Here is a 12,566-nt window from a genome sequence, read left to right as displayed (position 1 = left end):
TGGCAGAGCTTAAATTGATTATCAACTATAAACCCGAAAGAATTTGTCCATCTCTTTGCAGAAGCTACAAGTCACATTACTGGGCACATGGACATATCCAATCTCATGCAACGTTCTACCATGCTCGGAATATTAAATAAAGCCCTCTGTAATATTAAATACTGTATACTTGCATCGATTGACATATCTTATATGCACGGGGATTTTTGTTTGTGCCTGACACCCAGACTCTGACGAAAGGATATAATATTGGCCGCACATAACCTGTTCGAATGTTCGCCTTCCACAAAGAATCATGGTGCTCTTTACTAAAATATCAGAAGGCCTGTTTTTTTATCTATACACTAAACAGCCATCCGATCAGAGAAGACAACAGAGCGAGGGAGGAAAGTTTTTGAAGTCGATTTCGCCAATACCTGACGGTATAGTTGGCTCGAAGTCCAGCATCACGATTCAACATACCGTGCGCCACTGTGATTTAGTCCATGCCCTTAGGTCGCGCATAAGTGCATAAAATCCGGAGAAATTGCGACAAGCTGGATTGGCTGGTTTTCAGGGCGTCGAGACCTTTTACAAAGACCTGGAGTGCTTTGCCAACGAACTGTACGGCTATGGTAGGGAACCGCGGAATCTTCACGCGGGAGTCAGAGATATCCATGCCTTGCAGCCGTTTCTATTCTATGAGGGTTTGAATACATCGACGTGAACATATTATGATGATAGGGTAGTTCAAGCTTTGGTTTCAGATTGCCAAAGTATTAAACACAGATCTGGTGTCAATACCGTCGAACTTATTGGGTAGGGTTACCCTAAGGAGCCAGGTGCGGTGACACTGGGGAAAAAATATTGGAACAGAGTAACTCGAAACTAGATATAAAGTTTCATTTTACTGGGACATACAGGTGGTAAACGACGCCATAAATCGGGTATGTCTACGGAAGAAGACGGTATGTCTGTGACCTGGTGCTTAACATATCCGAATGGCAACGTTTCCGTTTGATTTCATGAACTGTCGTGTAGTCAATGGGTATCTTCGGACAGGGAGAAACTGTTGGGAAACCGAATACGACTGAATGAGTGAACTAGCACCGATTTTCGAACCCGAGGACCAAAGAGCCAGACTTGACATCCGAGAACTCTATCAAATCTTCGAGCTTTGCAATCATATCCAGGAACAACCGAGAGTCATGATGCGTTTGGAGGGTCTGGGCATTGGCAAACCTTTGTTATGGCGCAATAACTACAGTTAGCTTGCCTGCTCCAGTTATATACGAAGTCGTGGAGACTTTACTTCTCAATAAACGTGATTTGATCCTTGTTGTCATGAGTCTTTGTCTGGAAACAGTAGACATGGTGAACCCCGGGGATTTCTTTTTCGAGATGCTGAACAACAGGTTTGACCGCTTCAAAAAACTGAAGAGGGTCGTTTCAGATTATGTTATCCAGACTAGAATGTCCTTCGCGTACCTCTGATAATTTTCCTGGCTTCGGGATGAAGGAGGCTACCACATGAATCGGCTCCGTAGACATGTTGGAAAACAATGAAATGCCGTACTAGAAATCCAGGTATAGTTTAATTGGAATAGCAGTTGGGATATTGAAGTGTTTTCAAACGGACCATTAATATATCAATAAATAATGTAGCAGGTATGGGCGGTCACGTGCGACATAAAGAAAACGCCCTCTTTGTTTGTAGCCAGCGCAAGCCTCGAGGTTAATTTCAATCATTATTTTCGCTAGTCAAAATAAACATTTGCTGCGATAGGCCCTCTCGGCTTGTCGTAAAATGTCAATCTCAGCGGATGTCCCCTTTTGTTCCACTAGAAACTCGATTGCTGTGCGAAGATTGTAGTAACAGCATATCGGCATCATCCCACTCTGATAGTTATTAGGGAATTGAACCGCGTCGACAACCATTTCACAAGCTGTGGACAGTGCCGCTCTGGAGATATCGGCTACTTGATCGCTATATTCACTGGGACAAGTCAATAGTAAGTCGATTACATGTTTATGCAGTAAAAATAGAGACCTGGCAATATTTATCAACAGCAGTTGCTTAAGGTACTCTCTAATCGAACGTACCTGATGCAGAGCGCTACCGGAGTACATAAATCCACATTTTTTTCGTAGCTTTCGCCCATTAACACTCCTAGCAAATAGCGAATTTCAGTGTCAGTGTTAGTAAGCTCTAAGATTATCTCAGCAAATGATTTGCGTTCCTCATTAGCAGTAGTGAGCTGTATGATATGCAAGACTTGGTCAAGGGCGCAAACGGTTTTCTCTCGTGCTTCTGTCAGGTAGAAATGGCCCAGATACGTCGATAGTGGCAAAGTATCAAGGGCTGGATTCCGGGCAAGTCGCTGTTGCCTATGAGAAAATTGTTCGCTGCAATCTAGAAACTTTGTTCGAGCTACACGACTTGGATCAACCTCAAGCAGAATCATCCTATGCGTCTTTTAGCTATGGATCAAGCAGTTCGCTTGGAAGAGTCCTACCTTTCTAAAGTTGCTACAGCTTTGACCATGTTACTTTCATCCGTGCTGATTGATCTAACGCCATTGGTCCCTCGCTCGACCGCGCATGTATTCGAGAACTGTGTTTGGCTTCCTTGGAAGTCCATCAATGCAAGACAGGTATTCAAAGATATGTACGCAGTTTCGGGGTGCGCACAAGTATATTCGCATGCGGCAATGAGAAATCCTGCCTGAGTTAGTCTCACGGACTTGCATCTGGTAGCTTGAACCAAGGCGAAGAGCGATTTCGTAGTTGTATAGACGACCCCACAGTTGAAATATGATGAAAGCAAGAACGGTTGTTTCTGATTTGGCAGAGACGTTATCATACACATAGACAGGAGTAGGATAGAGAAGTCAGCCGGTGGAATGCAATTCCTTCGGCAGCAGCTGGATTCCACATGTTGGAAGGCTTCGGGCGAAATGATAGGATACCACTGATGAAAGGTTCGAAAGTATAATTCGCTAGGGCCTTGCGATGGGGATTCCATAGACCCTATCAAACAAAGGGCGTGTGTGTGCACCAGCTCATCGACTGATTGAGTCGTTGTGGGCAACAACAACCACTGGCCAGGAGGATCGGTACTTTGCCTAGGAGGAATGGTGACAAATTTCCGTCCTGGGTTATACTTTCTGAGGAACCCTTTCTTCTTGGATGTCTTTTCATCGTATTCACAATCCAGATTGCGGGCAGAGCAGAAACCACATGCCGGCAATTTTTTATCGCATGCCTTCTTCCTGGCGTTGCATGCGTGACAGACATACTGAGCGTGCATAACTTTGCTACTAATCTCGGTCATGTTTATCACCGTATGTCCGATCTGCACATGGGATTTCATCAGTATGCTTCATCGAGCTTCGACGGCACAGGGCGATAGCCGTATCGTGTTTTGATCTTGGTAGATGCGAATGATGACCTTGCCGGTGTATAGCCATTACCGAAGCGGCCGCCACTAGCCACTTGTAGTAAAGCACTCTGGGCGACGGGGTTGATAGGCTCGGAGATAGCCTATGATCCACGCCTGATGGAACCTTCATGTCGGCCGCCGCCAACCTAATGAGGTCAATTTAGTGCAATCTTTCCCAAGGAAGGCAACTCAGGTTTCAGGTTCTTGTTGTCGCCTTAATGCCAAATATTAATTGCCTCGAATCAGACTTTGCTACCTTCGAATGCCTGGTTTACCAGTCAGAGCGCCATGCGGTACTTTTTGGTTCGTCAAAACGTAATGGGAAACTATTTTCGAAGAGTCCTCAATGCGCTCAACTCATAAATAGCCGGCAATAATCATTTCATGACGACTATCAACTGTGACCCTACACAGCAGAATACATGAGAGTCATCTATTTTACAGTCCATTGTATCAAACACTTTCTCTATCTGTGCGGAATATGTCATCCAGAACAGCAGAGACCACAGCTCAGCTGCAGTGTATTCAGAAAGGTGGCCCCTTCCAAATCGCCTACGTTCCCAAACCACGAATTCAGTCTAATCAGGTTCTCATCCGCCAACGAGTAGTTGCACTCAATGGATTGGATTGGAAGCAACGTGATTTTGGACTTTTCATATCTCGCTGGCCACATGTGCTCGGCATCGAAGGAGCTGGAGTCGTGGAAGCGGTCGGCTCCAATGTCAAACATATCAAAGCTGGGGACGAAGTTACGGCATGGATGGCCGGACAAGCCCACGGTAACGAATGGGGTGGCTCTTATCAGGAGCATGTCATCATGCCAGCACAGTACGTAGCCAAGAAGCCAAAGAACATTACAATTGAGGAGGCTGCATCGTTGCCGTAAGTGCTATATGGTTGGTTTTATTTCGTATATTTACTAAAAATTACAGAATTTGTTACGTTACTGCGATTTCTGCAATATACAGTCTAGATCTGAGAATTCCGATTACTGCGATTAAACCGTTATCTACATCGCGCAGAGAGCCCAAATCGATTCTCATTTTAGGGGGCAGCTCGTCTATTGGGGCCAACGCAATCCAACTCTTACGGCTAGCTTATTCCTCTTTGCCAATCTTCGCTACTAGTTCGGCTTCCCACCACTCTCACCTCCTTGACCTGGGAGCAACCAGACTCTTTGATTATCGCTCTCGTACACTGGCATCGGATATTAAAGCCGCATCACCAGAGGGCCATGGAGTTGACATGATCATAGACTGTGTATCTGCTGGTGCATCCGATACTACCATCTGTGAATGTCTCGATTCAGCTGGCTCAAAGAAATATGCGGCTGTTGTTTCGGGCATTGATGTCCCAGTACCAGACGGGGTGACGAAGATCAACGTTGGCGGATGGTCATTGATAGAAATGCAAGGTGGAGAGCATGTCATTCCATCAATAACCGAATTGATCGAAGAAGGCAAGTATAAGGTACCACTGCCAGTTAAGGTAGTTGGTCACGGGTTAAACGAAATACAGCATGTGCTGGATCAGGTCAAGACTGTGACGGGTACAAAATTGGTTGTAAAATTATAATGTGGTGAATGTTGAATGCTATGGTATGCGATATTGCATGGTCCAGCTTTCAAAATGCTACAAATATGGAAATTCAGATTTTGCGCTATCTTCACAATACTCCGGATTAGGCTGAAACAAAAGGTCATCTGGAAATGCGCCGCCCCTCACGACGCACTAGGCAGATAAAACTTTCGACGCCTACGTATATGCTTAAATAATATACATCTTTTGGAAGTCGCCCTTAACGAACTCAAGTGGTATTATTGACTCAATTATAATTACCCAGCAGGGACCGAAATACAGCATCCGCTATCGGTTGCCCGATTTCCTATTGCATGGAAGGGGGTTGACTACAAAGTATTAAAGCAGCTAAATTGCCTAATAGGGGGTCTAGCCGTTTCGTACGAGGTTAAGTATCACAATTGACCTTCTACCTTTTTGACCAATTCATGCACCCAGGAGTGAATGCAGTTTAGTTTTAGTGCTTAGTACTAGCAGTTTGTCTTCCCAAATAGCCTTCGTTGCCTGATTACAATGCTAACATCCGAGGTCATTCACGCTATCCACTTCCAGAAATTGGTTCCAGGGGCATGCGGCAATCGCAGATGCTTTTTTAGTATTGCTCTGATGCATTGTCATCCCTGCCATATTGTCGGCCTAGGAATAGTCTACTACATATCTTCAGGATCAATTAATATGTCAAGCTTTGATGAACAGTGGTAAAAGGGTCAGAAAAAAAGCTATAAGAGCTAATAGTGAGTGTCTTCGATTGATTTGGGATATACCAACCCTCCTTGCCGACGAGCTTCATCCATCAACTCCATAATAACTATCATCTCATTCCACGGCAATGTATCGCTGAAAAGCTTTCCATCCCGCACACACCGTGCTACTTCGTCGGCTTCCCAGTACATACCCCTATGACCATCTGGTATATGATGTTCATATTCTCGAACATGCTCTTCTGTTGGGTTATTCTCATTGCGGCACTGGATGACCCGGTACCGTTCTGGCCGAAATGACGGCCCATCGACTTGAATCTCGCCTTTTGTACCTTGAATGCGAATTGCCGGTCCGGAAGTGCCTCTGCCGTCTGGGTCTGTTGAGACACGAAGATTGGTGGTGGCGATTGCTTGCGACTTCCATTCTGGGATGTTATCTGGCGTGGTTGTTGGAAACGTGACTAGGATGGAAGTAGCTTCGTCTGCTCCGGTGAGATAGTTCAAAGTCATCTGGGCAGAGACCATGCATGGAGGTTGGCGTTGCGACTCCGGGAGTGTATGATACAGGCATTGGAACACCCAGGTGAGACTATAAATCCCCACTAGTGACACTTAGTTCTGTCTGTATACGTACTCAGCTCTTAGATGAATATCTAGACTTACAATCAAGTAATGCACCCCCAGCCAAATTCTTATTCAGCATCCGATGTTCTGTGCCCCATGTCTTTTCTACTTCGTCGCCGAAGCTTGTATCGGCTGTTACTCGCAGAACCTCGCCAATTCTTCCCTGACGAATTGTCTCCAAGACCTCAATACTCAGAGGCAGATATCTCGTCCACATGGCCTCCATTAGGAAAAGGTTTCTTTTTTTAGCTTCTTCACATAAAATTCGAGCTTGGTGAGCATTTACGGTCACCGGCTTTTCACACAAAACGTGCTTGTCAGCCTGGAGCGCCATCATGACATGTTGAAAATGATGTGAATGAGGAGTAGCTATATAAATAGCATCGACATTACTGTCCGCCACAAGCTGATCGTAAGAGTTGTAGCCTGTGCAAGACAGATTGAGGCTATTAATGAAGGCTTGTGTCTTCTCTGACGAGGAAGCCGATGACACTGCCGCCACTATATGGCAAACATCCAAGGTACCGCGTGTCTCGGTGTTAGTTAGAAGATCCTTTACAAAAGCTTGGTGTGTTAGAAGCGTATTATTTTATTTGTATTTTTTTCCCGTCACAATCAAACATACTGTATGCTATTTTTCCTGTGGCTGTGTGACGTCAGTTTCAGAACACCCGCCAGGCAAAGATAGAACCGCATTAATCCTTACCCATAATCCCCCATCGCAAACAGAACGGCTCTTTTGTGCTCATTTTGGTAAGTTAGGAGTCAACGCCTAGTACGTTTGCTGTTGCTAGATATTAGCATTATTAGCATTTCTAGAAATACTGTAGCTATATATATGTAATGTTGTGGATCTGAGTCATTCGTAACTTACAACTATCATAGTACTTGGTTGATAAGAGTGATTGCTTTGCGTGGTCTGTTTTTTTATCCCAACAGGGTCGGGAGTTCAAATTGATAACTGTCTAAATTAACCATGAAAGTGGTAATGAGTGTGTCGAGCATTTGTGTAACGTTACATAATTATCTAGCATGGCAACATATCCGCACAGAGGTATTAGTTGGTCAAGTTTCCAGATGTCTCCACAGTGCGACAAGTTTCATCGTCACTTATAACTGTCCATGGGTGTTGGAAAATGGTAATTTGTTACGCTGTATGTCTTCGAGAGAGAATTTTATAATGCAAATTCTTCTGATATATCCTGGAACATGTGACGTTAGCTTCTCAAGATGTGACACAATCTCGACACGTCACATACATCAATTCGATTCAAATATCAATTTATTTAAATCCTGTCCTTTTAAAGTTATATATACAAAGCATTGATAGTCTCTTTCCCATCCCACGAGAAGCAGACAACGATCTCACTTAATTGCCATTGTCAACAAGTTCATCCAAAAGATAACAAGTTATAACTATGACGACTACCGCTACGAGCACCGTCACAGCTACGACGGCGGAAAGTCCTCATCTTGAAGCACTCCAACGCGATGGCTTCGTCATCGTTCGCTCCATTCTGGTCCCAGACGAGGTAGCTATCCTCCGCGAAGCCTCCAGCAAGGCGGCCTCAATGACACGCGCTGGGAACTGGCCTTACCTACGATCTGTGCCCAAACAATTCCCTCCATGGCCGAACACCCCTCCACCGTCGTCGGAGGGTGGTATCTGGGGCGTCCAACATTTGATGCACCCTGAAATGCCAGACCGTGAGGCTTTCATCAAGGCATATTTCTCACCGAAAATTCTTGCGGTAGCAGAAGAATTACTAGGAGTATCTCAGCCTTCTCGCGGTGAGCCGAAGAAGGAACTGCTTGTAATGGAGTTATTCAATCTTCTTGTCGCGCCTGAAAATAAGGCATTCGAGTTGCGTTGGCACCGAGATGACATACCCGAGTCAGTAAGCCCAGAGCGCGAGCTAGAACTGCTCTGTCACAAAAGCCCTGAAGGGAAGCAGTCTCATGCCCAATACAATCTAGCACTCTGCCCGGATACCTCACTCATCGTGGTACCTGGATCGCATCGACGTGTGCGCACAGAGATTGAGCGAGCGGCAGGACCATATGAACCAACGCTACCGAATCAACTTATCGTCAAACTCGAGCCAGGTGATGCTGTTTTTTACGACAGCAACATACTGCATCGCGGCATTTACCAGCCAAAAGCTGAGGGTAATGACGAGACCCGGTTAACATTACACGGTAGTGTGGGGCTGAAGGATACCACAAACGCGGATAACAAAGTTCGCGCAACAGCCGTGCTACAGCACGGCATTGGATTCTGGATAAATCGCGACGATGCTGTGTTAGGAGTCGGCGAACGAGCCGAGAATATGCGGAGCAACCTGATTAGCCTAGGGAGAGGAGATAATGTGGGATATTCTTTGGAGGGATAGAGAAACCGAATCCGTGGTTGCTACATTTGATATCGTTATTGTTCGGTCTCCGCATACAGAACATCTGTCATCATTATCAATTGAAGTTATGTTGTTCCCAACTTATACTGTGGTTGCTGTCATTATACGAGCAAATATTATGGTAGGGCTAGGGCTGTCGTATCACGTGCGCACCGGAAAGAATGCGGGGCACGTTGCAGCCCTAACATTAAATCATATGTAACGTTACATTATCGATTATTATTTCCTTTTCTTGCTTATCGCCAGAATATCAGAACGCTTTTTGGGTCTATACTAGCTGGGGATTAGTGCATCACCGGCATCTACTAGTGCGACCGCGGCTGTGCCAGTGAGCTGTGGTCTGGGGTAGCCGCATCGATACTCAATAATTATACCAACGGACTAGTATTAATCGTGACTCAATCGAGAGGCATCGATCGATGGCACGCGGCGGCTTGTTCTGACTCTATAATGGAGGATGACATACAGAAGTAATAGCTTTTCGATTTTAATAAAATTAGATACGACGACGCCTTACATTTGCTAACGAGCTCCATTCCTCAGGGAGATTGGCTATTTGCTCTCAGTGGGCTTCGAGGGTACTGCCATCACGCCACAGGTTAAATCCTTGATTGAAGAGTACCATGTCGGAACGATCGCATTGCAGGCCAAGAATTTACAAGGTGGGCGCTAGGATAGAATGGCTGGCTAAAGACGAGTATTGCTAAATTCTTTGCATTCACAACAGATGCCGCCCAAGCAGTCGAGGTAGAATCAGACTCACAAATATATGGAGTTGATTGATGCTGATAGTATAGTTGATAAAATCTCTTCAAAAACTAGCCTACGATGCCGGATACTCCGAACCACTTCTCATCAGTCTAGACCAAGAGAACGGCGGTGTTAACTCCATATTCGACCCTGACTACTTTCGTCAATTCCCCTCTGCAATGGGCCTTGCAGCCTGCCGAGCCTCCGACAAAGGTTTAACTAGAACGGTCTCATGCGCAGCTGCTAAAGAGCTTAGCTGTCTGGGTGTCAACTGGCTTGTGGGCCCGGTTTTCGATGTTCATTCTGACAATGAGAGACCACAACCAATGGGTGTTCGCTCATTTGGTGAAGATCCAGAACATGTGGCTGAGCAAGCGTTAGAGTCCATGCTGGGATATCGAGCTGGTGGCTTGCTTACCTGCACGAAACATTTCCCGGGTTACGGGAACCTGGACTTTTTAGGTTCACCTTCTGATATACCCATCGTGTCGGGCACATTTGATCAGCTGTTGTCTTCTTCACTAATTCCGTTCCAGACAGCAATTAACCATCGCACTGATGCAGTTCTAGTGGGTGCCTGTGGCATGCCGGATGTCAAGGGAGCACAGGTCCAATACGCTTGTTTATCTCATAGTGTGGTAACGGGTCTGCTACGGCGGCGAATGGGGTTTGACGGTGTCATTCTATCTGACTGCCTCGAGATTGAGTCTCTTTATGAAGGAGTTGGAGTAAGCCAGGCAGCTGCGATGGCTATTAATGCCGGATGCGACATGATTATGCTTTGTCAAAGTTACTCAAATCAGGTCGAAGCCATCAGGGGAATTAGCACTGCCGTGAAATCTGGGCTAATATCAAGAATCCATATCAAATCCGCTTCAAATAGAGTGCGTCAAATGAAGATTGGACATTTGTCCTGGGAGAGAGTATGGAATCCAGGAGGTTTGGCAAGGCTGGATGCTTTGAAATCTGCACATAAAACTCTGTCTCGGACGGCGTACGAAGCTTCGATAACGCTAGTACGGGATTTCGGGAATAACATCCCACTGCAAAATGATGTCCATCCAGAAGAGGTTCTCCTACTATTAACTCCTCTTGTGGAACCATTCAGGCCTGAAAGACTACCTGATATGGCAGACATTTCCCAGGCATCGGCCTCCCCAAGACCAATCAATATCGCTAGACACTACAATAATCGCGAAGGGCATAGTTATTTGGAAGGAGAAACTACTTTTCATGCCCTAGGGGTATCCATCGCGAAGAGGTGGCGTGGCAAAGTTGTGCATACCTCCTACACGGCCAGCGGAATCAGTCCACTGCATGAAAAATTAGTCTCAGAAGCTGCTGCCGTCATTCTACTAACGGCCGACGGTGTCCGTAATGTTTATCAGTACGGCTTCACCAAATACATCGTCAGTTTGTGCCAGAGCCAGTATCAAATACAGTCTTCACCTCAAAGGATAAGCTCGGGGGGGAAACCTTGCATTGTCGTCGCCGCAAGCTCTCCGTACGACTTTATGAAAGATAAGCAAGTTCCAACGTATGTTTGCACGTACGATCTGACCAGACCCCCAATGGAGGCACTCGTCCGGGTCCTATTCGGAAAGCTTAAGGCGGTAGGGCTTCCTCCAACGGCGCGACAGCTACGGTCGCGATCAACCCTCCATCGGCAACTCTGGCTGGTTGAAAAGCTTCAACCAAATCGAGACAAACACGCGCTGCAGGACCTCTTCGATCAGGTCCGCATGGCTGCATCGAACACCTTCAGCGATCCCGAAGCACAGTATCCGGCATACTGTTTCGAAGTATCTTCGTATTTTACTACCTATGAACCGTTGATAAAGTCTGAACACTTTGTAGTTCGGAATAGTAGTACACACAAGGTTTATGGTTTCTGCGCAACGCATTACATCGAGACGTTGGCCCGAGGCTGTATCGCCTCGATCGTTGTCTCGTCGGATCATAGAGGACGAGGAATCGGATATTCCCTACACCAACATGCTATGGGCTATCTACAGAGACTTCCTGGTATTGAAATAGTGCAGTTCGGGTCGGAGTTGCCTGCTATTTTTGCTGGGATTCCCAACCGTCTAAGCACAAATCAGTTGAGTCTGCGAGGATGGGTAAAAAATCGGTATGTCCTCCCAAAACTACTCTTCTTCTCGTACTTCCTCTCCCTTCTGCCCTTTATATATACTCACGGTGTAATACAATATCCTAGAGGTTGGGACGTAGGGAACTGGAATCACCATGAATTCCATGCGATCCGCCTACTACGAGACTGGAAGGCAACCACATCTCCCGAGAAGATTGCGTCAAGTCATGGCTTCAAATATGATCCTATATGTGCCAGAGATGAGGACGAACTTAACCATCACCTACTTATGGGCACTGGCTTTGGGGTCGCCAATTCTGCATTACGGCATCCAGTCATTATCACTGACCTATACCGACGCGCTCGAGCAGATATACAAGGATGCAAAATTGTGCTAGCGCGGGATATTCGCAATAACAAAATAATCGGCTCAATTATTCTATACCACTCGTCATCACAAATCAACCCCTTCTTCCCCGTGCATGACAAACAGACCGGTGGTTTGGCAGGCATCGTCGTGTCGAGTAATTCGCAAGCCGCTTCAGTTGTGCATGGTTTAGTGGCGAAATCGGCCACAGTCCTCGTTGAAATAGGATTTTTGAGCGCCCAAATATTTATCGTGCGTTCCTTTTTCTTCCTATCGTGTTTTATTTCCTCGTATACTGACAACACAGGTGGGCGACTCCGTATTCCCTGCGATTTTGGCAAATATTGGCTTTCAACGGGTATCGGAGTTTCTTAGTATTAGCAAGACATGCTCACAAGATAGCGATGCCTTACAGCCGTATTAACAATCGCATTGAATTTTCATCAATGAGCATGAACATCAACGTGAACATGAATAGTTATGGATTAATCAGACCGAATGCAACCAGATCCAACCTTATCTCGTCGTCTCAGACAGCCGATGTAACCTTGTATCCTACAGTCCCCATGCTCCTCCTAGACTAGTCGTGCCCCCGCACGCCCCAATGCGAGGCAGCGGA

General features: G+C 46.0%; 6 protein-coding genes across 6 annotated transcripts; 3 read left to right on the top strand and 3 right to left on the bottom strand.

Annotated features, from left to right (window-relative positions):
* Positions 1-1,082: 1,082 nt before the first annotated feature.
* BGW36DRAFT_428737 (uncharacterized protein) lies at positions 1,083-1,530 on the bottom strand (the record flags this gene model as incomplete). The annotated part of the gene is made up of 3 exons (XM_046220594.1): positions 1,083-1,221; positions 1,292-1,413; positions 1,468-1,530. The coding sequence occupies 3 exons, from the start codon at positions 1,528-1,530 to the stop codon at positions 1,083-1,085; spliced, it is 324 nt and encodes a 107-aa protein (XP_046071682.1).
* A 210-nt stretch (positions 1,531-1,740) lies between these two features.
* BGW36DRAFT_298399 (uncharacterized protein) lies at positions 1,741-3,289 on the bottom strand (the record flags this gene model as incomplete). The annotated part of the gene is made up of 3 exons (XM_046211430.1): positions 1,741-2,029; positions 2,083-2,445; positions 2,496-3,289. 3 exons carry the CDS (start codon positions 3,287-3,289, stop codon positions 1,741-1,743), a joined length of 1,446 nt encoding a protein of 481 aa, XP_046071681.1.
* Positions 3,290-3,598: 309 nt separating this feature from the next.
* BGW36DRAFT_343822 (putative quinone oxidoreductase) lies at positions 3,599-5,208 on the top strand. Its single transcript, XM_046213159.1, has 2 exons — positions 3,599-4,303; positions 4,354-5,208. Exons 1-2 carry the CDS (start codon positions 3,903-3,905, stop codon positions 4,994-4,996), a joined length of 1,044 nt encoding a protein of 347 aa, XP_046071680.1. The 5' UTR covers positions 3,599-3,902; the 3' UTR covers positions 4,997-5,208.
* A 226-nt stretch (positions 5,209-5,434) lies between these two features.
* BGW36DRAFT_417785 (uncharacterized protein) lies at positions 5,435-7,376 on the bottom strand. Its single transcript, XM_046219394.1, has 5 exons — positions 7,199-7,376; positions 7,031-7,114; positions 6,950-6,970; positions 6,364-6,888; positions 5,435-6,302 (listed from the first exon to the last, which is right to left on the bottom strand). The coding sequence occupies exons 2-5, from the start codon at positions 7,071-7,073 to the stop codon at positions 5,728-5,730; spliced, it is 1,164 nt and encodes a 387-aa protein (XP_046071679.1). The 5' UTR covers positions 7,074-7,114; positions 7,199-7,376; the 3' UTR covers positions 5,435-5,727.
* A 239-nt stretch (positions 7,377-7,615) lies between these two features.
* BGW36DRAFT_381554 (phytanoyl-CoA dioxygenase family protein) lies at positions 7,616-8,792 on the top strand. Its single transcript, XM_046216444.1, has one exon. The coding sequence runs from the start codon at positions 7,743-7,745 to the stop codon at positions 8,715-8,717; it is 975 nt and encodes a 324-aa protein (XP_046071678.1). The 5' UTR covers positions 7,616-7,742; the 3' UTR covers positions 8,718-8,792.
* Positions 8,793-8,983: 191 nt separating this feature from the next.
* Positions 8,984-12,521, top strand: BGW36DRAFT_381552 (glycoside hydrolase superfamily). The gene is made up of 5 exons (XM_046216443.1): positions 8,984-9,208; positions 9,282-9,400; positions 9,466-9,485; positions 9,536-11,619; positions 11,707-12,521. Exons 1-5 carry the CDS (start codon positions 9,189-9,191, stop codon positions 12,320-12,322), a joined length of 2,859 nt encoding a protein of 952 aa, XP_046071677.1. The 5' UTR covers positions 8,984-9,188; the 3' UTR covers positions 12,323-12,521.
* Positions 12,522-12,566: the final 45 nt, after the last annotated feature.

Source organism: Talaromyces proteolyticus (genome assembly GCF_021365285.1).
Source record: "Talaromyces proteolyticus strain PMI_201 chromosome Unknown BGW36scaffold_7, whole genome shotgun sequence".
NCBI lineage: Eukaryota > Fungi > Ascomycota > Eurotiomycetes > Eurotiales > Trichocomaceae > Talaromyces > Talaromyces proteolyticus.
This window is presented reverse-complemented; position numbering and strand designations above follow the sequence as displayed.